At 41.1% G+C, this 27,412-nt stretch overlaps 1 protein-coding gene across 7 annotated transcripts in view; it reads left to right on the top strand.

Annotated features, from left to right (window-relative positions):
• The first annotated feature begins 414 nt into the window (after positions 1-414).
• LOC124776797 (activating signal cointegrator 1 complex subunit 2) overlaps positions 415-27,412 on the top strand; it is a 179,525-nt gene continuing 152,527 nt past the window's right edge. Inside the window, exons 1-2 of one of the 7 annotated variants that reach the window (XM_047251941.1) lie at positions 415-437; positions 9,201-9,275. In XM_047251941.1, coding sequence (XP_047107897.1) covers positions 9,261-9,275 — 15 coding nt within the window. In that variant the 5' untranslated portion in view covers positions 415-437; positions 9,201-9,260. Of the gene's footprint in view, positions 438-469; positions 592-658; positions 853-1,694; positions 1,781-9,200; positions 9,276-27,412 lie in introns of those variants that run through there. The other 6 variants (XM_047251939.1, XM_047251938.1, XM_047251943.1 and 3 more) reach the window with 6 other exon arrangements.

Here is a 27,412-nt window from a genome sequence, read left to right as displayed (position 1 = left end):
GTGACAATATATCTATATTTTAATTTCCCAAAGATGCAGCTGCCAGAAGCAAAACATTGATTGCCAGAGACAAAATGTTCGTTGCTACAACACAAGTAGACTCGTTTACGTATTATGTCACACATTGTGAAAATCAGTTATTAGCTAAGAGCACATAGGGCGTATATCATTTAATAAACTGAGTTAAGACCTGTACTACCACATAACGCCCACATGAATTATTTTAATTGGCACCATAATAAAAATCGCCAGTGGGAATATAGATCGCACACGTGTAAACACGATTTACTGCCCCCCGAAAGTGTATTGGAGGTACAGCCGACTGCAGTGGGTTATTATGTTGAGTGATGCTTGTGTAAGATTTCATTAACTGTGGAAACCTAGGTAACTGTCTTGTGCAGTTCGGAGAACCAATTGTGATACTAGTAGTGGCGCAAGTACGTATCCACTTTGTTATATCCATGGACAGAGATCACAATCTCTGATACAAAATTGTTTTTCCCGTAGTTATGAACACAGTAAGTAGGGTGTTGACAGTTATTTGTGATTTAGGTATAATTGACAAGAATGGTTCCAGTGAGGAAAGTGTTGGTATGATGTTTCTTGAGGCCTGTCGACGTACACGTAATATTTCATTATTGAAAACATTCAAACTTAAATCGGTGTGCCATTTCTGCTAGTTGACAGTTCGCCTGCAATTAGGAACGTGTTAAATCCAGTGTTGCAAATATTGTTTATGATAGCGCTAAGTTAGATAGCCGCTGTTGCCGTAAAGCAATGAACAGAACCTGTTATTTTTGCATCTGCACGACGTATGCCGTCCTTAGCAGACACTGCACTTTTCATATTGTGGTAATATATAAGTTAGTTTCGTTTCTTCCTTAAACACTGTTAACATATCGAACTGCTAGAAACAGCATGCGTGACAAAACAGTTGATCTTGTACGTCTTTAAAAGGTCGGACTATGCCCATGAATTGATATTCTGAGCAAAATGTTTATCAGATAAACACTAAATCACTGATTATAGTTATAGCGAATTGAATGTGTTGAAGTATTGGCACTACTTGTTTTGGTCGTTTGCGACTTGATAGTGCCTTTGTGCCAAAAAGTACTATTGTGATTGAACTGTTGCCTTACAGGCAAACCATGAAAATTGCAAATATGAACCACTGACAGTTTCATTTTAAAATACTTACTTCTAATACGATGTTTATTGGTGCAGCTACGTATTGAAATGGTTGAGTATAACATAAAAATCTAATCTTATCACATGTTATTTCCCAAAAGATTCGCAATAGCAATTCCACATTGGTTTACTTTGCTTGCACCCATTTGAGTGTATCGTATTATATTAAGTAACTCCCATGTGGGCATCAAAGCAATCAGTTGGTTCATACTTCTTACAACCGATTTCCACAAGATTGAAAGCTGACAGTTACTCATTGAAAACCCCATTACATCTTACCCCACACCCCCACTTTGATTACCAGTTTGTCACTAATGAAGCCCCATCTTCAGATCACTTTGCTCAAATATGTGAAAATGGCAACAGTTGACTCAAGCCACTGTTGATTTGCTTTGATCCATGATCATAGCCTAGAACAAATGTATGACATCACCTCACCCACATCCATCCTTAACCGCGCTGATATCTCATTTTATCATTTATTATAGTGTTGTGTGTAAATAGCTTCTTGTTTAATATTTATCAAGGCAAACTACCACTTCCTTATGCAGCCAAAACTATCCAAGATTTATTGGTAATTACTTTCCCCAAGGTAAGTTAATGATGAATACTGTACTCTCCTTAAGGATTGTCACATATTGACAAGAATACAGTTTTGTTGGCACCTTAGGGAGACTCATAATTGGAAATACAGAAGCGTCCGATCTTACCCGTCGGCCTTGACCCATGACGTCACAAATATGGCAGAAACGACCATAAACGACAATTCCAATATGGCGGATATAAAAACATCGCATACGTATCATAAACACAGAAATACACAGGTTTCACAAAAAGCCTAATGACTCTAACGGGACAAGCGTGGGAAATTGGGGGTTTTTGGGTGGGGAGAAACTAAATATACACAAATGTAGCCACCGACCGCCATACAAAACCACGCAAAACGACGAAAAAAATCAACATCACGAAACTGACCAAATACCAAAAAACACATTCTTATCCAGAATCAGACACTTCCCTTGACCTACATAGATCTACAGTAACTCCCGATCCCATAAATTAGGATCGAACACTTCCGTTGACCTATATAGCTCAACAGAACCTCCCGATCACATCCCCCGATACAAAACTCAAAAAACACTTCCCTTAAACCTACATACATCTACAACAGCTCCCGATCCCATAAATTAGGATCGAACACTCCCCTTGACCTATATAGCTCAACAGAATCTCCCGATCCCATCCACCAATACAAAAATAAAAAAAAACCACAAACCATAGCAAACAAACATTTCCCTTAAACCTACATACATCTACAGCAGCTCACGATCCCATAAATTGGGATCGAACACTTCCCTTGACCTATATCACTCACTAATGCAAATTCCGCTTCAAAACCACGAACACAGCACTCACCACTGAGCAACAGCAAACTGACCCCAACAAACCAAACAAACGTAAACCATGAACACACCACCAGAGGGCACGACAAACATCCCCACGACATCTACAAACACGCCACAATCACAAACCAAACTCCGCGCCGTAATGATGTCACACACCACAACACGCTTACGTCACGGGTCAAAGCCGACGAGTAAGATCGGAGGTTTCTGTTGACCCTCATAATTGGTACACAAAAATGGTCAGAAGGAAATATAAGTTTAACAGGCTATGCTGAATTTGTGGATGTTGTTATAACCATTAATAATGGATGACACAAAATTAATAACTTTTGCGTTACACTTTATTTCTATTTTAGAGGTAAAAATACCCATGTGCTGAAGGCTGCATTTGCTATAGAGCTACTTAGATACACACCAGTGACAGGATATAATAATAAAAAGAACCTTTAATAGATATCACTCTATTATGCAGAACTGGAATACAAATGTGAAAGTAACAAAGTTCGGTTTTGTGTACAACAGTAGCGTCCCCCACACCCACCTGTGACAATGAATTGTGACTAGTGAACATTGCTGGAGGTTGGAAAATAACAGTAGCATAATTTTTATACTGTGTAAAGGCAGAATGGAAATACATTTGAAATCAAAAACATCTAATTTACCCATTGGGAGTGAATAACACCAATATTTGTCTTGAGTGATGTGGGAAAACACAACTCGTGTAAACAAAACTGAATGCTCTGTAACTGAAATACTGACAAAAAATATATATAACTTTAATTTTGAGTGGAACCAAGTTTTCACAATTCACTTATCACATTTATTCTGTCACAGAAAGCAAGCCGTGTACAGCTGTGGAGTTAGCTGACGCTCTCTCTGAAAGCGTTGAAAGGCATAATGTAGCACCACTTCAACTTTGGCAATGCCTGCTGTGCAGAAGATTTTGTAATGTAGTGAAATTAAGTTTAATTTGGACAGACGTGCAAGACTTTATAAAGTTTATAACAGATAGGAAAAAAGAATCCCATTGATCTTCCGAACAGAGTTATTGTGAGTGAGGTGTGGGTGCAGAATGTCACATCAAAAGTGAAAGCAATTGATAGAGTGGGTGGAAGGCACAAAAACAAGTGAAGTCTGTTGTAAAAACCATGCTCGGGGATTGTTCTCATTGGTTACCTTGCACTTGTGCAAACAATTCTTAATAATAATAATATGCAAATATTTTTGGGAAAATCGGTCTGTTGACTTGGTGTTGCAATTATTCTTCTGTTGTGGAACAATAGAAGGAATAGCTTTACACAACACACTGTAGAGGAAAATTTTAATTATTTCTTAAATACATTCCTGTAGCACTTTGAATCTCGTTTTTCCATAAAACAAGTAAGGGTAAAATAGAATTAAAGTAAGAACTATTGATGACCAAGTACTGGGATTAAAGTATTTTCTACTGGTTTCTATGTAATTCGTATAACAAACTGCAGGCTGTGCGGTGTAGCCGTGCGGTCAGAGGCGCCTTGCCACAGTTCGCGCAGCTCCCACCGTCGGAGGTTTGACTCCTCTCTTGGGCATGGGTGTGTGTGTTGTCCTTAGCGTAAGTTAGCTTAAGTAGTGTATAAACCTAGGGACTGATGACTTCAGCAGTTTGGTCCCATAGGAACTTCCTACCACCACAAGTTGCAGGCAACACTTGAAAGTTGTGGTATTGTAAAATCCTCTAGCCTGTTAATAAGAATGCAAAACACATACACTGTCCTATAGTTTTGTGCTGAATGGTGTAAGGATAAAAATAAGTACTTGCACTAAAAGTAAGGCAAAAACAGTTTAGAACAATATCAAACAAGATACAAATAAAAAATAGCAAAACAGTTGCCGTTCAGCCCCAGAAAGCTCTGGCAGGAATGGTAACTCCAACAAATTATTGGCAACCAAATTTGACAATTACTTCCTCACACTGATAGCAAACATGCATAAACAAACAATTACAGATGCCTCCTGCGTAGTCCCCACCCGGAGATCCAAATAGGGGACTATTTTACCTCCAGAATATTTTACCTAGCAGGATGCCGTCATCATTTACCATACAGGAAGCTACATGCCCTCGGGAAATATTACGGCTGTAATTTCCCCTTGCTTTCAGCCGTTCGCAGCACTAGCACAGCAAGGCCGTTTTGGTTAGTCTTACAAGGCCAGATCAGTTATTCATCCAGACTGTTGCCTCTGCAACTACTGAAAAGGCTGTTGCCCCTCTTCAGGAACCACATGTTTGTCTGGCCTCTCAACAGATACCCATCTGTTGTGGTTGCACGTACGGTACGGCTATCTGTATCGCTGAGGCACGCAAGCCTCACCACCCATGGCAAGGTCCATGGTTCATGGGGGATTAAGTGTGAGATTGGAACTTAAAAATTGTTTTCAGCGAATCATGTATATGCCTCCTGAGCCTTTGCCATATCTGTGTTTGATATGGTTTATGACAATTAAACCTGCAGTGGCATAAACAAAACTTTGGGACATTCTCTTTCCATTTGTTATTACTACAAATGGGTGGGCATCATATGTTTGAAACTTTATGACGTCAAAATCTGTGACTCATTAGTAATCTCCCCATTTTTTGTATGCAACTGGCAAGTGACACTTTTCTGTAATTGTTAGCATTAAGTTTGTCTCTCGTTTTATGTAGTGGGTGTATTAATGCTAGTTTTCACTATTCTGGCATATTTTCTGCTTTCCAGATGTTCTCAGAAAACAAGTGTAGAGCACTTGTAATACTTCTGACTATTTTGTTGATTATTTATTGCAGCCTGTTAGAATATTGGTAGGCATAATGACTTCCAGGCACAAGAACACAGTCAAATGAATGCCATTTTTTGGAAATACAGAAGCGTCCGATCTTACCCGTCGACTTTGACCCATGACGTCACAAATATGGCGGAAACGACCATAAACGACAATTCCAATATGGCGGATATAAAAACATCGCATACGTATCATAAACACTGAAATACACAGGTTTCACAAAAAGCCTAATGACTCTAACGGGACAAGCGTGGGAAATTGGGGGTTTTTGGGTGGGGAGAAACTAAATATACACAAATGTAGCCACCGACCGCCATACAAAACCACGCAAAACGACGAAAAAAATCAACATCATGAAACTGACCAAATACCAAAAAACACATTTTTATCCAGAATCAGACACTTCCCTTGACCTACATAGATCTACAGTAACTCCCGATCCCATAAATTAGGATCGAACACTTCCCTTGACCTATATAGCTCAACAGAACCTCCCGATCACATCCCCCGATACAAAACTCAAAAAACACTTCCCTTAAACCTACATACATCTACAACAGCTCCCGATCCCATAAATTAGGATCGAACACTTCCCTTGACCTATATAGCTCAACAGAATCTCCCGATCCCATCCCCCAATACAAAACTCAAAAAACACCACTAACCAAAGCAAACAAACACTTCCCTTAACCTACATACAACTACAGCAGCTCCCGATCCCATAAATTGTGATCGAACACTTCCCTTGACCTATATAGCTCAACAGAATCTCCCGATCCCAACACCCAATACAAAAATCAAAAACCACCACAAACCATAACAAACAAACACTTCCCTGAACCTACATACATCTACAGCAGCTCCCGATCCCATAAATTGGGATCGAACACTTCCCTTGACCTATATAGCTCAACAGCAACTCCCGATCCCATCTCCAATTACAAAAATCGACATACTCCACCAAACATTGAGATTAACACTTCCCTCCAGCTATATAGCTCAACAGCAGTTACCAATCCCATATCGACCACTACCCATGACCTATGATCTCAAACACATCTTCCAATACAAATACGAATACCAACCTTCACAGCCACAAATCTCAATGAAACACTTCCCTATACCCAATACACAACACATACACCAAAAACAAAACAAAAAAAATGGAACTTACCACAAAAAAGTTCCAGCCCCACAACCTAGATTGGCCACCACAATCTCACACACACACACACACACACACACACACACACACACACACACACACACACACACACGCCAACGAAAAAATACTGAACTAAAATAAAAACCCAACCCACCCAAACGTCAACCCCCTCCCCCACAACCCCAAAATAAAAAACCCACAAACATAAACCAAATACAACATAAAAAACATCTCAATCACACACTACAACTCAACAAAAACTTCAACAAAATAGATCCTCCACAACAAAAAGAAAACACACACACACACACTCCCCCTCCCCCTCACCTTAACAAACACTATACAACAAAATAAACCACCCACCCCACCCTGAACCACAGCCACCCACCCACCTACCCAGCCCACCCTAACTAACCACTTTCGGCCTATACATTTTACCCACAGCCCTTAAAAAAACCCGAACAATGCAATAGCCCTCTGGGACACTCTTCCGTCAACAGTACTCATCTAAATGAGACTGAAGGTTGGAAGAGCGCCTCTTCCCCCTCCCAAGAACTGACTTAACCGCCCCCCACATCCCCTCAATTGTGTTAGTGCAAGCCCCTGTATCATAATTCTTAAACTCTAAACTGTGGTTCACTACTAAATGATTAAATCCCCTCTCACCCAACCCCCTATAAGAAGAAAAAGCATCGGAAACTACTGTGGACCCCGGCTCTACATACTCCTCAATTAACCCCACTAATTCAACCTTCGACCTCCCCTCCACAACCCTAAAAACACATTCGGAACCCCCAACCCCCCGGAACAACAGCCCCCCACACCCAAAGACCAGCCACAGACTTCCCCCTCCCATACTTCCTTTTCCCAAACTGCGACTCGTCCACCTCCACAACCACCCCATGCCCCCCCCCAACTTACCCCTGTACTTAATAAATTCCGAACACACTTCACGACAAAAGGAATACCAGTCTAAAACAGTCCTCTCACTCACACCAGTCTCAAACGCGCAAAAACTCTGTGGGGATCTATAACAAAAATAATACGTAACACGCACAATCTCACGCATGCCCAATCTAGACTTCTCGAACCAGGTACCGCGCCTTATGGAACGCCATACGCCATCTTTCCTGCAGCACCACATATACCCGTCCCTGGTCCGAGAGGCCGGAACTTTAACCAATTTCATCGCCTCACGGCAAAGAGAGCACTTTACAACTTCGGCAATTAATCCGAATAGCTGTAGAAACTTGATCAGGTCTAACGGTGTCTCGCCCATCATCGCCCTCAACCGAACACTATTCATGCGGTCTTTCATATCCATTCCTGAACAAAAAACCACAACCGAATACACTCAATAACAAACTCACCCGACGTACAGCAATTACCATTACATTAACCATCACACAAAACCGTTAACTCACTAATACAAATTCCGCTTCAAAACCACGAACACAGCACTCACCACTGAGCAACAGCAAACTGACCCCAACAAACCAAACAAACGTAAACCATGAACACACCACCAGAGGGCACGACAAACACCCCCACGACATCTACAAACACGCCACAATCACAAACCAAACTCCGCGCCGTAATGACGTCACACACCACAATACGCTTACGTCACGGGTCAAAGCCGACGAGTAAGATCGGAGGTTTCTGTTGACCCCATTTTTTAATAATAGCTTTTTTCCAATTACTTGGGTTAATGTCATAAACAGTGCTGAAGATCCTTAGTTTGCTATCCATAAGGGAATGTTGGTTGATGTGAAAAATACCAAGTTGTGCCATGCCTCACAGTCTGTGTTAAACTGTAGGTCCTCCTGTAACTGGTTGGATAAGTCAGTTCCAAGGTTGAGTGGTGTGCTACCTCCAACAGGTCCATGCGTAGTAACTATGGTGTTCAAACTAATCTTTGTATTGATGATGGCTTTACTTTTTTTAATAGAAGTTTTAGAATGATCTTAGTTCAGCTTTAGCCTTGATATTGTTGAAGTATAAGGCTGTCCCATCTTAGTATGTGAAGTTAAATCTCTTATCTCTAACCAGCACATGATTCAAAGGCCAAATTGCATTGATGTATTCAGGGGTTGACCCAACTAAAGCTGTTTTTATGTGCGTAGTCAGAAGTTCACTCCTCAGTTTTAGGAATGGGATAGTTACACTTTCCTCTTGATGTCTCTATCCTACCTGATGGAAGGCTACACTTGTGCCCTGCCACCCCACCGCCATTCCGACACCCCAAACCCAACTTTCTCCATCAGCCTGCTGCAACAGTGTTAAATTAAGTAAGCATCATATCTGTTCAAATTATTTCCATGTGACTTCTTGATATATGCAAATCACTCTCGCTATTTGATAGCACATTGGCCACATGCATGTCAGTGATGAATGCAACACTTCTACATAGTAGTGTGTGTTGTTATGAACAATTAAAGGAACTTATGAAGATTTTTTTTAATATCTCTGAAATACAATGACTCAGTCTGTTCAGTGTAAGATGTGAAATTATGAAATGATAGTGACTTGTCAGGCACAATATCGTTATTTTGATAATTGTTGACCTTATGGCAGTTATGTAGGTTATGTATTTTACCAGTCTAACAACAGTTTTAATTTCTTTGTACTATTTGTGTTCACAGAATGATACTTTACCACTAGATGAATTGAAGATCCCTGTATTTAAGGATGGGACCAGAAAAATGGTTCCAGCATTGGTAAGTACTTATGTTAGTTTTATTTTTTCAGACCTACATCACACTTTAAAAGCCACCTACTGGTATGCGGCAGAGAGTATCTCTAACTGATCACCCTACCCTGTTCCACTACCGAATGGCATCTGGGAAGAATGATTGTCAGTAGGCCTCTGTATTGGCTCTAATTTCTCGAATTTTCATGGTTGTTACACAAAATGTATGTGGGAGAAAGCAGTATGTCATCAGACCTTTCCTGGAAAGTGCTCTCAAAAATTTCAGTAGTAAACCTCTCCAGGATCCACAACACTTCTCTTGTAATGTCTGCCAATGGGGTTTGGTGAGCATCTCAGCAACGCTCACGCACCATCTACATGATCCTGCAATGAAACGTGCCGCTCTTCATTGAATCTTCTCTATCTCTTCTATCAGTTCCTACCTAGTAAGGAACCCATATTGATGAACAATACTGAAGAATCAGTCGAACAAGCACCTCGTAAGCTGCTTCCTTCACGGATGAGTTTCCTATGTATGTGCAATATGTTACATTTATTTACAATTAGGATCAACTGCTAGAGTCTGCTCCCCTCTTCAGTCCTCTGCAGGCCATTTTGCAAATCCATACTATGGCACTGCTACTTTGTTATAGACAACCACATCATCTGTACACAGTCTTACAGAGCATCCGATGCTTTCTACTAGATCATTTATGTAAACCAAACAACTGTCCTCCACTCTTCCTCATGGTACTTCAGAAATTACCTTTACACCTGGTGATTTTGTTCTGTTAACGAGTGACATGATGAGTTCTGTCTGCAAGGCAGTCTTGAATGCAGTCACAAATCTGATCCAATATGTGATTCGCTCGTACCTTTTTCACTAAATGTCCTTTCAGGATGGTGTTGGTTGCCTTCCTAAAGTCAAGGAACACATTATCAACCTGAACACCACTGTCTACAGCACTATGGGTCTCATGGAGGAACAGAACAAACTGAGTTTTGCAAGATCTCTGTTTGCAGATTTCATATTGATTTTTATAGATGAGATTTTCAGTCCCCAAAAATGCCACTATTCTTGAGCTTAAAATGTGTCATATTGTGTGCATCTGTCCTGCAGCCCTTCTTGAAAGTGGGAATGATGTGACCTTTTTTTCAGTTGCTGGATACCCTTCGTTACACCAACAGTCTATGATGATTTGCTGCTAGGAGAGCAAATTATTTTGCATAATTGTCGTAGAATCTTACTGTCATTTCATGTGATGCTGATGCCTTTCCACTACGAAGCAGTTGTAGTTGCTTTTCTATTCTGCGATCGGCTATCTCAATATCTGCTATTTCGATTTCATATGATGATCTAAAGGAGGGACTATGTCAAGATCTTTTCCAGCATTTCAGAAGACCAAATTCAGTATTTCTCTCAGTATCTTCTGTTTTGGTTCCAGTATGATCCCTGAGTGAATGAATAGGTGATTTCTAACCGATTATTGATAATACCAAAACTTCTTAGGTTTTTTACTCAGATCGGTTGACAAAATTTTACTTTTCAAGTCATTGAATGCTTCTCCCATTGCTCTCCTTACGCTCATTTTCACTTTGTTCAGCTTTCTTTGTCAGCCAGTTTTTGACTTTTCTTGAATCTGCAGTGAAGTTCTCTTTGTTTACAGAGCAGTTTGCTAACACAGCTATTAAACCATGGTGGCCTTTCCCATCCTTTAAGACGTTGCTCGGAACATACTTGTCTCATATATTGAACAATGCTTTTGAATTTTTTCTGTTTGTACTCAATATCTTTGTCCTCATCACTGAATATTTGATGCTGGCTACTCAGATACTCTGCAATCTATACCCAGTTACTCTTCCTAAGCACAAATATCTTATTACCTTTCTTAACGTTCCTTGTACAACCCATAGTCACAGTTGCTATCACAGCCTTAACAGTGTGAGTATTACTAATGTGTAGAGACCCAGATATTTAATGAGATATGAACATGTAAAATTAAAATAGGTAAAAATATGTAGAAAATTAAGCAGAAGCACGCCTTCCATAATCCAAATCAGAGTGCAATTAACCGTGTATTACAGCACTAGAACATGATTTTTACAGATTATTTAATTCCTGTCTTCATCTTTTATGTAGTTTGGATTAGAATATTTTCCAAAGGGAAGGGGCTACTGAGAGTTTGGGGAATTATAATTAAAGCTATGTCCCCACTGAGTGATTTGTCATAAGGACTTGTGCCCGGTATGTGCAACCAATGGGATCTGGCACAAGTTGCAGGTTCCTGCAACAAGTACCTATGACACCGACACTAAATTTCCAAGAAATACTCTGTTCTGCCACATGTGCCTGTATCCATTTGAGCTTCGAAAACATAGCACAGATCCAGAATGAGATTTTCACTCTGCAGCGGAGTGTGCACTGATATGAAACTTCCTGGCAGATTAAAACTGTGTGCCCGACCGAGACTCGAACTCGGGACCTTTGCCTTTCGCGGGCAAGTGCTCTACCAACTGAGCTACCAAAGCACGACTCACGCCCGGTACTCACAGCTTTACTTCTGCCAGTACTTCGTCTCCTACCTTCCAAACTTTACATAAGCTCTCCTGCGAACCTTGCAGAACAGTTTTAATCTGCCAGGAAGTTTCATATCAGCGCACACTCCGCTGCAGAGTGAAAATCTCATTCTGGAAACATCCCCCAGGCTGTGGCTAAGCCATGTCTCCGCAATATCCTTTCTTTCTGGAGTGCTAGTTCTGCAAGTTTCGCAGGAGAGCTTCTGTAAAGTTGGGAAGGTAGGAGACGAGATACTGGCATAAGTAAAGCTGTGAGTACCGGGCGTGAGTCGTGCTTCGGTAGCTCAGTTGGTAGAGCACTTGCCCGCGAAAGGCAAAGGCCCCGAGTTCGAGTCTCGGTCGGGTACACAGTTTTAATCTGCCAGGAAGTTTCATAGCACAGATCCTTGATACATTTTCTACTGAGCATGTGCTTTCAGTTCAGAGGCAGACCTCTGGTGTTGTGGACAAAAAGTAATATTGTGAAACTAATCAAAGAATTTTGCAAAAGATGTTCATTATGGAATCCTACATTCCACAATTATAAAAACCCCAAATCAGATGCAGTTCACCAACTCATATCTTTATTTGGTTTTTTCAATAAAGAATTGGACAGTAAAATTCACAACCTAAGGTGATATTTTCTCTGTGAATTTTACAAATGTTCATCCCCGAAGACTTCAGGGTCAGGTAGAGAAGAGCTGTATGTATTGAAGTGGTATGTCTGTGATTCACTGCTCATCTAGGAGAATGTAAGCTAACCGAGATTGAGTTTATCCACATTTGAGGTAATCTAGAGCATATTTATTTTATATGATTATCACAAATGTTTACCTGCATAACAGTGAAAGGCTGTGCATGGGAAAAAAAGCATTTTTTGATGAATATGATACTTATCACTGAACTACCTTTTGACACTAAACCCAAAACTCCAGATTGCTTCCAAACGTTGTGTGTCAATAGACCATCAACCAAAATGCTGATTTAGTGCATGCTGTGTGCTGTCGTCCAGTAGAACACGTGTAAATGGTAATTAAAAGTAATGCCAGAACTCTGGAGTACAGAAAAAGCATATCTGTGGGCTCTGAATGCGAAGAACTCTGATACGTGAATTGGTAGAACATCAGGTCGTCATACTAAAGGTCCCGAGTTCGAAACCCACTGGTGGTGATTTCTTTTTTAATAGTTTACATGCAAAATTGTTATATGGGAGAACATGTAGAAGGACATTTTGAAACTTGTAGCAGCGTTCTTTTGACAATTTGCTTTTGCTTCATTAGTTGAAAGTAGCAAACTTACAGCGTATATTTATATAGATAACATCACACCTAACAATATTATGAAAAGGGAGGTTGCTGCCACCATATAGCTGAGACGCTGAGTCGCAGAGAGGCACAACAAAAAGACTAGCTTTTGACCAGTAAGGCCTTTGTCAAAAATAGATGACTGACACGCGCACACACACACACACACACACACACACACACACAACTCGCACACCTATCTATATAAATGTACTCTATAGGTTTGCTACTTTCATCTAACGAAGTGAAAGCAGACTGCCAAAAGGACATCGCTAGGAACTCCGAAACATACTTTTACATGTTAGAAAAATGTTCTCCCATATAATAATTTCATGTGTGAACTTTTAAAAAATAATCGCCACCAGTGGGTTTCGGACTCGGGACTTTAAGTATGACAATCTGATGCTGTTCCAACTCACCTACCAGAGATGTTCACATTCAGTGCTCACAGATGTGCTTTTCTTGTACTCTGTAGTTCTGGTATTACTTTTAATTACCACTTACACATGTTCTACCAGACAACAGCACGAACTAAATCAGTATTTTAGTTGATACTCTGTCAACACACAATGTTTGGCACAGATCTGAATGCCTGACGTCTCGAGGTTTGCGTGTAAGCAAACAAATACTGTCTTTTCACTTGTCCTTTAGCAGTCACAAAATATGCCGCAAACCCATCTCTCACTTGCTTATCATCTTTGGTAACATTTCTACTGATCCTGAATAGCGGGATGTAAGTGGGGGATGGTCTCCATCTCCCAGGTTTTAAGGTCCCTCTTTGTAGGAATCAAAACTACCTGGTGGTGAATAAATTAGATGTCTTTTTAGGAAGTTGTGAAGACAAGCACAACACAAAGTCATAGTAGTTGCTTTATGGGGATCGATGTGAATAGGTTTTCTTAGAACGTGAAAAACAGACTACAGGATTCCAAAGGCATTCTCAGTGAATCGTTGGGCTCTTTTGCCTTTGTAATGGGTAGGATTTCGTGCCATGTTCTTGAAGTGCAAAGACATCACCAACTATCATTGAATAGGGAATGGACAGAGCTCTTCCAGGCAGAGGCTCTGGTTGTGGTATGTACAGCTCACTTGCTTGAAGGACTGTGTTAAAGGTTGTATGGTTAAACACACCTCCATCTAAAATACATTCTTACACTACCACAGCTGTATTAAGAAACTGGTAATAGACATCCACTAATGCCTTTAACTCAATACTGAAAGTGTCTTTATAGTTGTCGTAAGTGCTTCTAGCATGAGCAGGATTAATAATTTGCATGTGTTTTCCATCTAAGGCCCCTGTGTAGTGAGGAAAGTTCCAGTGAATCTCAAATTCTCATGAAATTTCCTTCCATTGTGCTTCAGAATATGGTGTCTGAAAAAAGGAAACAAAAAATCTGAGGAATATTTTTCCTCATTTTTATGGTACATTGGAAGAGAGAGATGTGAGGAGACTGCCCTCAGTATATCAATACCATTGGCAGACAAAGCATGTACTTTGAGTACCCATTCAGAGCCCCCTTACATATCCACCACGCAAGAAGGCAAAAGTAATAAAACAAATGTCTACTAATGATATAATGGGAGTTTTGAGGTGCACAAATGACTAAATCCTGAGGAACTTTTACCTTGTTTGCAAAATTTGTTGAGTGTGAACTGATAAGCTTTCACAAAAAAACCATTGCTATTCTTCAGAAGAGGATAAAAGACTTGATTTTTGAAACAAGAGTTGAGAAACTTGAAGTATTTGACATCGAGTCTTCGGAAAATGCAAGTGCAATAGCAGAATTAGACTTTTCACTTGTAATTAATATAAATGAGGGCAGCCGGAAAATGTTTACATTTTAACCAAGGAGAATTGAATTTTACTATTCAAATCTTAATCTGAAAAGCCAAAGAAAGATGCTAGTTGGGGAACTGCATAGTATTTGGTTTTTATAATCGGGGAATGTAGAAATTCTTCAATCTGTTTTATGGTATTGTAATTTATGGTAATTAATTTGAAATAAAAGAGCAATGAAGATAACAATTTCCTAACTTAATTTTTCTTTGAAGCACCTTTATTATAGCCTGACAAACTTTTAGTAGTATTTTGTTGATTTTAGGTATGAACATTCTTTGCATGTGCATTAAGGAGCCGTAGGAATCTCCAATAGTTAAAAAGTGTAATATAATGGCAAGTCGTCCCCAGGGGTTACACCTTCTGGAAAATTGGTGTCTTTTAATGTGTAGTATTGAATTGTCATATTTAATACTCCAAACTCTGTCATATATTATAAACAAAATTTTTGAATTAACCTTTATGTCTTGAACTTTTAGGTCACTCATCACTGAACTGTAAGTTCCAAGACTGTATGATTTCCAGTGAAAGTTATACACCCACTACATACATTTTCCTTTCTCAGAGTATTCTCCCTTTTTACAATCATATTAACAGCACTAACACACACACACACACACACACACACACACACACACACACACACAAAAGTTCTGCTTCAGATGCCATGTTTCGTGAAACTGACTGGCTACAAGTCACCAGTAAGAACACTCTCGTTGGCTACTTTTGCTGGGCACATGACCCTGAACTGGGTTGTGATGGACGTGCACCTAGATACTTCTCACCACAGGTTGTGGCAGGTAAAAATGTCCACGACAAATCCCTCAGTGTGAACATAGGTTAAGGCTTAAAAAATGCATTAATACATGTAATTTTGTGCACAAATATATCTAAAACACGTAGAAACATAATTATAGGAATATATGTAATGATAAAATGAAATTAATCAATGCTAGCAACATAGTTCATGAACATTTACACTTTTCAAGTGTGTAGGAGCAAAGAAAAGAATTCTTCACAATAAAGGATGGCAGCCAAAAACAGTTGCAGGATAGAATTTTTTTATTAAAATTCTTGACCAAGGTTTCGGTACATATAAACATACCTTCATCAGAAGTACATTTCTGAAATTACATCATGCACTGGAGAATAATGAAACAATTATGCCAAAAGGCGTCGTCAGTAATTAAAATCTCATCTCCATTTGTACGACATGTGTAATGGGTACAGGATCAAAGCGAACCGTTTAACAATGTTGAACATTGTTAAACGGTTCGCTTTGATCCTGTACCCATTACACATGTCGTACAAATGGAGATGAGATTTTAATTACTGACGACGCCTTTTGGCATAATTGTTTCATTATTCTCCAGTGCATGATGTAATTTCAGAAATGTACTTCTGATGAAGGTATGTTTATATGTACCGAAACCTTGGTCAAGAATTTTAATAAAAAAATTCTATCCTGCAACTGTTTTTGGCTGCCATCCTTTATTGTGAAGAATTTTAACAGTTGCTGCTGCAGCCATGTTTAAAATCTTGAAAGAAAAGAATACTTAATAACATACAAATCTGGGCTGTACTGATGAATGAGTACAGATCAGTAGAATTGAGATGTATTACTGTGATGACATATTGTGCCAGTATGTACTGACTGAGTAGCTGTATTTTCAGCATCATATCAAGCACTTCCCATTATGAATGTACTGACAGTTTACAGTTTTTTAAGAGTCAGTTTAAATATGTTGTATGAAGTTAGAGATGTTGATATTGTAGTTAACCTTTTGAAGGGTATTCAGAAACACCCTTTAAAATAATGATACATATTTCCTTAGCTAATTGGATAAAACCATCTAGTAGGGATTAAATAGTGCAGGAAGTAGTGAAATAGCATCTAGTAGAATATTTCTCAATCCCTTACTGTAACTTGTAAAATTTTGATTTTTGTGGTTTGTGCACATAACACTAGATCCTATATTGTGTAATGAATGTTTGAATGGCGTATTCTGAAATATGACATCTAAATGACTGAAAATCTCATTTAAAATGCTTGATTGAAAGTAATAAATTATCAAAGCATGTAATTTTAACGTTTTTTTCCGTCATAATGAATGGTTACTGGGGCAATGAGTGAAAGAGAGAACTCTGTTAAACACAACCACTCAGTCACACAGCTATAAAATATTTCAATCTACTATTCACATTTTAAGAAATGTGACCCCATTGTAACGTTGTGTGAGTAATTAAATAATAAATACAATGCTATTCCAGTTTCTTTATACAATTCTCATGTCGTCATGTGGGAAACAATAGTATACAGGTTGCAGGCAAATTTAATATCCCAGAAACCTGCAGCAATATTTGTACAAGAATTTTAAGTGATCTTCATGCAAGCAGCACATTTAACAGAATCTTTTCATCCAAATTTGTTTTCCCATTAATCAAACCTCTGCAGGATAATTTCATTTGCAGATATGTATGGGATTAGTTTCAGTACAAACTGTTGAAGATTGACAAAGCAATACAAAAGGAAATTGCAAAATTGTTTACAAAATGTGTGTGTGGAAAAGGAAATTCCTCAAACTGTGACACTGCTGTAATTATTTTACTTCGCAGTGAGGTTCTGGGGGGCCTTTAGTTCCTGAAACCAATATGTTCCATAGAGATGTCCTAGTATATCATGAAGATCATCGAAACCAATGGGTTCAATAACTCAAAAGCAGCTGTAGCCCATCAGTACCAATATTTAGGAGAGGTCCTGCCCAATAGTGTTTGGTAAGACAATGTCCAACTGAGAAAGACAGCTCAATGTAGCCCATACATTTTATTTAGTCTTTTGGTCAGTAATGTGGCTCATTCTGAATCATACAGGAGTTGCTGCATAAGAAGTGATTCCAGTACTGCTGTTCATAGTAAATGGTGCACTGGCATTCAGGTTTGAAGTGGTGACTAGTGACAAAGACTTCGCAATCAGAGGAGGACCAAACTTTTTTGTGTTGGCAATATTGTGTCCACATGTCTGACAGCCTGCTTGATCAGATGTGAGTTAACTGCTATAGAATTGGGAGTTTTGTTTTGTGGTCAAGAGAGGCATGCCAATTAATGTGCCCCAGGTAAGAATACAACAAAACAGTCATTCAGACTTGAATCAGCACTACTTGGTTCTAGTCCACCGATAGTCACAGGCAACACACTGGAAGAGCTTGTACAAGTATGAAATCATTATGGCCATATCTGTGGAGAGTGGTACAGCTTGAAGATGGTTCAGGACACTGGTCCCAATAAGACAGAAGTTCTTAACTAGACAGATATAGTGTGGTTGGTATGGAGAGATGATCTCCATTGGATAGTCTGCAGACATGGTTGGCGTAATCTGGTTACACTCTGACAGGTCGCAGGTGTTCTCAGCTTTAAGTCCAGCATGGAGAACTTGGACGAGATGCAGAATGAAGACTTGGATGCGGTGCAGAAGGAATGACTGCGTTGGGGAGAAGACATACTTTATAACTGCCCAGCACAAGGATGCTGCTACAACAATCAACAGGCACATGGTGTGTGGAGGGTTAATCAGTCCTCGCAGTAGTATCGCTGTTTGCAGCATAGCTGGTGCCACATGTTGCTGTGGTGGCAATGGGAGATGACGTTGATGATGATACTGTGTGCTTAAGTCAAACTCAGATTGTTATCCTGCCTCTCCGATGGTGGTGTCGCCATTAGCCTGGAGAGCGTCAGCCTGCAGTACATGCTTGTATTGATAAATCGTAGGTCCCATGTCAGTACCATTGATTACAACAAGATGTGGAGAAGCTGGCTTTGAGGCAATGCAGATGCCACTGGGAGGTGGTGCCCCTTGACCAGTGAGCTAGCATCAGCAAGTGCGGTGGGCGATGAGAGGCGATGCCCGATTCACAGCAGCCGCCCAAGATGCGACAATGCCAACAGGCCATATGATGTGGCACTGATGTGGCCGGCAGGAAGGGCACAACAATCAGGGACCTTGAAACAAAAGATGCGCAAGGTCATCATTGAGGATGGCAATCCGGCACTGGGAGATGGCAATGGTGATGGGATTGGGAGTGGCACAGGGATTTGCAGTATGTCATGAGGTGAAAAAATAGAAATGGGAGGAGGAAGTGACACAGAAAATGAAACTGCCACAGAAAATGAAACTGCAGGAATGGTGGATTTAATGGCGGTATCAAGAGCAGCTGTGGCAATGGTGGGAAGGCTGTGCCAGTGGCAGTGGAAGCCGTGATAGTAGCAGAGGCAGTGGCTGGGGACTTGCCGGAACCCGGGCTGGAGACTCGTTGGAACCCGTCAGGGGTGACAGGGCCAGTTTAAGTGGCATCCAGGGACTCATCTGAACCTACAAGCTGCATTTGGGGTGCCAGAGGAGAAGGCATGCCTGCCCTGACACCAGGGTGGCAACAGTGCTTGCTACAAAGGAGATGGCAGCAACAGGGCTGTGTGACATTGGCAGAATGTTGTGGACTACGCTGTAAGGTGGCAGGCCAGTGGGCATTGGCAGGAAGCCAATGGGCTTGGCCGGGAGGGTGGTGAGGCTGTCGAATGTCAGTAGAAAGCCGAGAGTATCAGCCAGCTGTTGATTCGCAGGTCAGACGTCAGCCAGGTGCTGGTGAGCTAGGGTGGAAGTGATGGGCCAGTGGTACAGTGATGAGGAGCTGATATTCTTGACCAACTGGTGATGGGCTGGTGGGACATCAGTAGGCTGCTGATGGGCACTGCTGGAAGCTATGGCAATGATGTTGCTCAGGAGATGCAAGCAGGTTAGCTTCTGCAGAAATTTGTTGTTCCGTTGCAGCAGCAGTCCCACTAATACTGTGGTAGGCACTGTAAAGAATTGAGACATATCTGTGCAACGAGAAAGAAAAAAATCATCAACCTCCCTAAGTAGTGCGTGAAAATGTTTAACTAAACTAGGTGAGCAAGCACAGTGTGAAAAAGTCTGTCACTGGCAGGAAGAAATCCACTCCTTTGTTGCCAAGTTTTGTGTCATTAGTGAGGGAGCCTGTCAATTAATGTGCACAGTTGTCAAGGATAAATGAACTTTATTTACACCAATAAATGGAACACAACAAAATGGTCATTTAGACTTGAATCACCACTACTTGGTTCCAATCCACTGATAGTCACAAGAATTTTACTGACAGATTTCATACCAGGGTAGCATTGGTATGGCCGCACCTGTGGAGAGGGACAGAGCTCGAGGGCAGACTAAGAGCACCCCACTGAGGCAGAAGCTCGTAACCAGTCAGAGTTAACTTGGTTGGTGCAGACGATGTGGAGTGATGAGCTCTGTCGGATAGGTCATGTATGTGAAGTGATGGTGAGTCAAGCATTGGCAGTCTGCAGTTGTGGCTGACATCGGGCTCAGCTTCGAGAACTCGGACGAGATATGGACGGAAGACTCGGGTGCAGGTCAGAGCGAATGACTGTGCTGGGGCAGAGGGAGCTCTGATTGAGGGAGTGACAGAATGAGTTCAGCCCATGTCCTGGAGCAACTCCCATGTGAACTGGTTCTGATTGGCTGGGTGGCGTCCTTTATACCGGGTGGAAGTATACTGCTGCGACAATCAACAGGCATGTGACCTGTGAAAGAAACATTGGTGCCCATGATGGCATTGCTGAATCTGGCATCCCATGTTACTGTGACGGCTGTGCAAGATGTAGTCGACAACAATGCTGTGAAGTTCTTTTGTTGGTTGACTGTTTTCGTGCCTCTCCCATGGTGGCCTGGAGAGGTGCCTCTCCCATGGTGGCCTGGAGAGGTGCTGGTGACAGTACAAGCTTGTGTCACTTATGGTTCATCTCAAGTGCATACCATAGAGAGTGTACTACTAGTCCATACAGTCACCATCGGGAAAATATGTCCCCTAGAACAGGAAAAGGGACAGGTAAAATAAAAGTTTCTGTATGATTTTCAACCTCCTTTCTGTAATCAACAAGATAGTCACTAAAATTATCATCTATTATGTAGAAAAGTATTAGATTTTAATAAGGCAAAGGAACAAGCTGGCATTAGGAGTGAATGTAGCTCAGTCAACAGTTTTCTAATCATTAACAAAATTATAGAATTGAATAATGACTATGAAGTGCCACTTACACTAGGATTCATGGATTTTGAGAGAGGTTTTGTCTCTATTTCAACAAAATTTTTACTAACTGCCCCTGGAAAATAAGTCATTGATTAAATTTGCGGTATCATACTAAGGTATATGCCAGTGCTAAAACACCAATTATGCAGTAATATGATAGTGGTGTTTTCAGAAATGATGGAGAAGTCATGCAAGGAGATTCAATACAATTCAAAGTATCCTCAGTGACCCTAGAGGAAGTCTAGAGGTCCCTAAAACAGGAATATGTCAAAGAAATACGTCAAAGAACACGTTTTATGCGACAGTATGAACTGTGTACTTTATGGTGATAACATTGTACTGTTTGCATCTGGTACAAATAAACTTCAGTAATGAGTGTAGAAAATCCTATATTAAGTAGAAAGTAGACCTGAAGGGCACATATAATAAGACAAAAATGATGTAGTATGAACACATAAAGAGAAAATTGTACCATGTGATAGTGAAGTCATTGAATCAGTTGATAATTTTAGTATTTAGAACCATTCAAAATGACAACCAGATGGACAACAAAAGAAATAAACAGAAAAGTAAAAATGACTGGGAGATCCTTTAACCAATTAAATAGGATTTTTGAAACAAATCTTCCAGTGTGTCTGAAATGTGAAGTCCACAAACAATGTATATTACTATTTCTTACTTAACAACAGTGAGACATGGGTTTCTTAACACAAACACGATTCAAAAACTGATATGGAAAGCTCTTCACAATGTGCCTTAAAGTGTGTGGTGCACAGTACATTTACCTTTTCATGCCTTTCCTGTTCCAAACAAAATGGTGCACGAGTAAAATGACAGTAAGTTTGATGAAAATCTTTATAAAGTTCTCTTGCTTACTAACAAACCTATGATGAAATATACTGCTCCTCATTGGATTGACTCTGTCTTCTCTATTAATCCTACTTGGTGAGGTGTCATACTGCTTAGCAGTATTCAGGAATTGATCAAACAAGTGATTTGTAAGCCATTTCTTTTGTGGATGAATAACATTTCCTTGGGATTCTTCCATTGATTGTCAGCTTGGTGTTGGGTTTTCGTACAACTTGTTTTATGTGATGGCCTCACTTTAGGTCATTGAAGATGGATACCCTAGATATTTTAAGATTATCATCGTTTCCAGTGATATGTTGTCATTAGTGTAACTGAGCAGTAGTGAGTCCTTCTGCCTGAGTATGTGCAGTATGCTACATCTGTTTATTTCGAAAGTCAAGCACCACTCCCTGCACCAAGTGTAAATCTGCAGCAGGTTTTCTTGCATCTCTCAGCCTTTAGGTGTTTTGACTTTCAGAGAGATATATTGACACATTATCCACCAGTGTCGGTTGGTCACAGCCAGTGTGCTCCCTGCCGCCGTTGGATAAGCAGCTGCAGCAGCAAGTCATATACCCCTAGCTTGCTTATCTGTTACATAGTTTAATTCTTAATTTCTTTGCGTGTTTTTGGTACTTGCATTGTTTAATTCATAAATTTCGGGCGTATTATAGTATTTGAGAGTTGTAGCATCGCGCTTTAGTGTTTACTTCGTAGATTCTTACTTAAATTGCGTGAGAGTTTCGTATAGGAGGTGTAATTTCGAGTTTGTTACTGTAATTGTAAATTCAGGCAGATTGTAGTGCAGTCGTTAGGCATTTGTACAGGTTAGTTAATACATTCTTTGCGTGCTTTCCTTGCCTTATCTAGGCACTGACTCGTGTTTCAGTAACTGTTGTTCAACATCGATTAGAATGGACAGGGACTGTGATTGCTGTGTTCGGATGAGGGCTGAGTTGGCATCCCTTCGCTCACAGCTGCAAGCGGCACTGACTTCGGTCGCGCAGCTTGAGGCTGTTGCCAATGGGCACCACTGTGGGGGGCCGGACTTGGGTATCACGGGGATGTCAACCTCGTCCCGTCTGTCCCCAGATCGGTCTGCCGCTGTGGTTGCCCCAGTTGCTGCCCGCAGTGGGGCTGAGCCCTCGCCTGTGGTTGATTGGGAGGTCGTTCCAAGGTGTGGCAGGCAGCGAAAGACGTCCCCAGAGGCTGATCAGAAAGCCTCCCCGGTGCGTCTGACAGACAGGTTTCAGGCACTGTCTCTGGCTGAGCCAGATGCAGCTGCCTGTCCTGTTTCAGAGGATGATTCTCAGTCTTCAAGGTCCGGGCAATCACAGAGGGTGGGCTTATTGGTAGTTGGGAGCTCCAATGTTAGGCGCGTAATGGGGCCCCTTAGGGATATGGCGGCTAAGGAGGGGAAGAAATCCACTGCGCACTCCGTGTGCATTCCGGGTGGAGTCATTCCTGATGTGGAAAGGGTCCTGCTGGATGCCATGAAGAGCACAGGGTGCAGCCAGCTGCAGGCGGTGGCACATGTCGGCACTAATGACGTGTGTCGCTTTGGATCTGAGGAAATTCTCTCTGGATTCCAGCAGCTATCTGATTTGGTGAAGGCTGCCGGTCTTGCTTACGAGATGAAGGCAGAGCTCACCATCAGCAGCATCGTTGACAGAACCGACTGCGGACCTTTGGTGCAGAGCCGGGTGGAGGATCTGAATCAGAGACTCAGACGGTTTTGCGACCGTGATGGCTGCAGATTCCTTGACTTGCGCCATAGGGTGGTGGGGTTTCGGGTTCCGCTGAATACGTCAGGAGTTCACTACACTCAGCTGGCGGCTGCACGGGTAGCGGAGGCTATGTGGCGTGGACTGGGCGGTTTTTTAGGTTAGAAGGCCTCGGGAAAGTACGGGGTGGGCTGCAATCTCAAAGGGTGCATGGCAAATACAGGACGTGCTTGGACCAAGGAACAGTCGGAACTGTAGTTGTAAATTGTTGTAGTTGTGCTGGGAAAGTCCCTGAGCGTCAAGCGCTAATAGAAAGCACAGAAGCTGGAATCGTTATAGGTACAGAAAGCTGGCTAAAGCCTGAAATAAGTTCTGCAGAAATTTTTACGAAGTCTCAGACGGTGTTCAGGAAAGATAGATTAGGCAGAATTGGTGGTGGAGTGTTTGTGTCTGTCAGTAGTGGTTTATCTTGTAGTGAAGTCGATGTAGATACTTCGTGCGAATTGGTATGGGTTAAGGTTATACTCAACAGCCGAACTAAGTTAATAATTGGCTCCTTCTACCGACCCCCAGACTCCGATGATATAGTTGCGGAACAGTTCAGAGAAAATTTGAATCTCGTAACAAATAAATACCCCACTCATACGGTTATAGTTGGTGGGGACTTCAACCTTCCCTCGATATGTTGGCAAAAATACTTGTTCAAAACCGGTAGTAGGCAGAAAACACCTTCCGAGATTGTCCTAAATGCTTTCTCCAAAAATTATTTCGAGCAATTAGCCCACGAACCCACGCAAATTGTAAATGGTTCCAAAAACACACTTGACCTCTTAGCCACAAACAATCCAGAGCTGATAGAGAGCATCATGACTGATACAGGGATTATTGATCACAAGGTTGTTGTAGCTAGGCTCAATACTGTTTCTTCCAAATCCACCAGAAACAAGCGCAAAATAATTTTATTTAAAAAAGTGGATAAAGTGTCACTAGAAGCCTTCCTAAGAGACAATCTGCATTCCTTCCGAACTGACTTTGCAAATGTAGACGAGATGTGGCTCAAATTCAAAGATATAGTAGCAACAGCAATTGAGAGATTCATACCTCCTAAATTGGTAAGAGATGGAACTGATCCCCCGTGGTACACAAAACAGGTCCGAACTCTGTTGCAGAGGCAACGGAAAAAGCATGCAAAGTTCGGAAGAACGCGAAATCCCGAAGATTGGCTAAAATTTACAGACGCGCGAAATTTGGCACTGATTTCAATGCGAGATGCCTTTAATAGGTTCCACAATGAAACATTGTCTCGAAATTTGGTAGAAAATCCGAAGAAATTCTGGTCGTATGTAAAGTACACTAGCGGCAAGACGCCATCAATACCTTCGCTGCGCAGTGCCGATGGTACTGTTACCGACGACTGTGCCGCTAAAGCGGAGTTATTGAACGCAGTTTTCCGAAATTCCTTCACCAGGGAAGATGATTGGAATATTCCAGAATTTGAAACGCGAACAGCTGCTAGCATGAGTTTCTTAGAAGTAGATACCATAGGGGTTGCGAAGCAACTCAAATCGCTTGATACGGGCAAGTCTTCAGGTCCAGATTGTATACCGATTATGTTTCTTTCAGATTACGCTGATACAATAGCTCCCTACTTAGCACTTATATACAACCGCTCGCTCACCGATAGATCTGTACCTATAGATTGGAAAATTGCGCAGGTCGCACCAGTGTTGAAGAAGGGTAGTAGGAGAAATCCATCGAACTACAGACCTATATCATTGACGTCGGTTTGTAGTAGGGTTTTGGAGCATATACTGTATTCAAACATTATGAATCACCTCGAAGGGAACGATCTATTGATACGTAATCAGCATGGTTTCAGAAAACATCGTTCTTGTGCAACGCAGCTAGCTCTTTATTCGCACGAAGTAATGGCCACTATCGACAGGGGATCTCAAGTTGATTCCGTATTTATAGATTTCCAGAAAGCTTTTGACACTGTTCCTCACAAGCGACTTCTAATCAAGCTGCGGGCCTATGGGGTATCGTCTCAGTTGTGCGACTGGATTTGTGATTTCCTGTCAGGAAGGTCGCAGTTCGTAGTAATAAACGGTAAATCATCGAGTAAAACTGAAGTGATATCAGGTGTTCCCCAGGGAAGCGTCCTGGGACCTCTGCTGTTCCTGATCTATATAAATGACCTGGGTGACAATCTGAGCAGTTCTCTTAGGTTGTTTGCAGATGATGCTGTAATTTACCGTCTAGTAAGGTCATCCGAAGACCAGTATCAGTTGCAAAGCGATTTAGAAAAGATTGCTGTATGGTGTGGGAGGTGGCAGTTGACGCTAAATAACGAAAAGTGTGAGGTGATCCACATGAGTTCCAAAAGAAATCCGTTGGAATTCGATTACTTAATAAATAGTGCAATTTTCAAGGCTGTCAATTCAACTAAGTACCTGGGTGTTAAAATTACAAACAACTTCAGTTGGAAAGACCACATAGATAATATTGTGAGGAAGGCGAGCCAAAGGTTGCGTTTCATTGGCAGGACACTTAGAAGATGCAACAAGTCCACTAAAGAGACAGCTTACACTACACTCTTTCGTCCTCTGTTAGAATATTGCTGCGCAGTGTGGGATCCTTACTAGGTGGGATTGACGGAGGACATCGAAAGAGTGCAAAAAAGGGCAGCTCGTTTTGTATTATCACGTAGTAGGGGGGAGAGTGTGGCAGATATGATACGCGAATTGGGATGGAAGTCATCACAGCAAAGACGTTTTTCGTCGCGGCGAGATCTATTTACGAAATTTCAGTCACCAACTTTCTCTTCCGAATGCGAAAATATTTTTTTGAGCCCAACCTACATAGGTAGGAATGATCATCAAAATAAAATAATAGAAATCAGAGCTTGAACAGAAAGGTTTAGGTGTTCGTGCTTGAACAGAAAGGTTTAGGTGTTCGTTTTTCCCGCGCGCTGTTCGGGAGTGGAATGGTAGAGAGATAGTATGATTGTGGTTCGACGAACCCTCTGCCAAGCACTTAAATGTGAATTGCAGAGTAGTCATGTAGATGTAGATGTAGATTGTTTACGTATGTAGGAATAAAATGGTTCTGTGGCACGGTCTTGAGGTACTCCTTGAAGATAGTTTTCCATCAGATGATTTCAACCGGATGAGAACACTGTGTTGAATTCTGTGTACTAGGAAGCTCTGAATACATTCACAAAGCTGGTCTGATATTATGTGAGCCCATATTTTCTTCACTAAGAGACAATATGATATATGATATTGTATTGTATGCCTCCCAGAAGTCTGTCCTTGACTGCAGCCAGTAATTCATCACTGAACCTATGAAGGGCTTTCTGTAACATAGAAATACCCATGCATGCACATATCAAGTACTCTGGTATGCAAGGAATCAATAACTCTGTGTAGCACACTCTTGACCTTTTAAAGAGGTGAGGGGGATGCTGTAAAAGTCCACCTGTGACAGCAGATCTCAAGAAATCAAATCTAAGATCTCAAGAAATCAAATCTAAGATCATCTTAGGATCTGGTTTAAGCTCTCTGCTTAGTTCCAAATTGGAAGAATGTGACTGATTCTGGATGTGTTGTTGCATGTTGTGAACTGTTTACACTCAGTATGCTTCTACCATATCAGGTAGCCATCTAAAGTGGTTGGATTAGTAAATATAACCAGCCACTGCAGAATGGAGAGGTTTAGCTGTGAATAGACATACAAAAGAGGATTGTAAAATAGCTCACCTTACAAATATGTATTTT

The sequence above is a fragment of the Schistocerca piceifrons genome, chromosome 2 (assembly GCF_021461385.2).
Source record: "Schistocerca piceifrons isolate TAMUIC-IGC-003096 chromosome 2, iqSchPice1.1, whole genome shotgun sequence".
NCBI lineage: Eukaryota > Metazoa > Arthropoda > Insecta > Orthoptera > Acrididae > Schistocerca > Schistocerca piceifrons.
The sequence above is the reverse complement of the archived record's forward strand: the minus strand, read 5'-3'. Positions and strand labels throughout refer to the sequence as shown.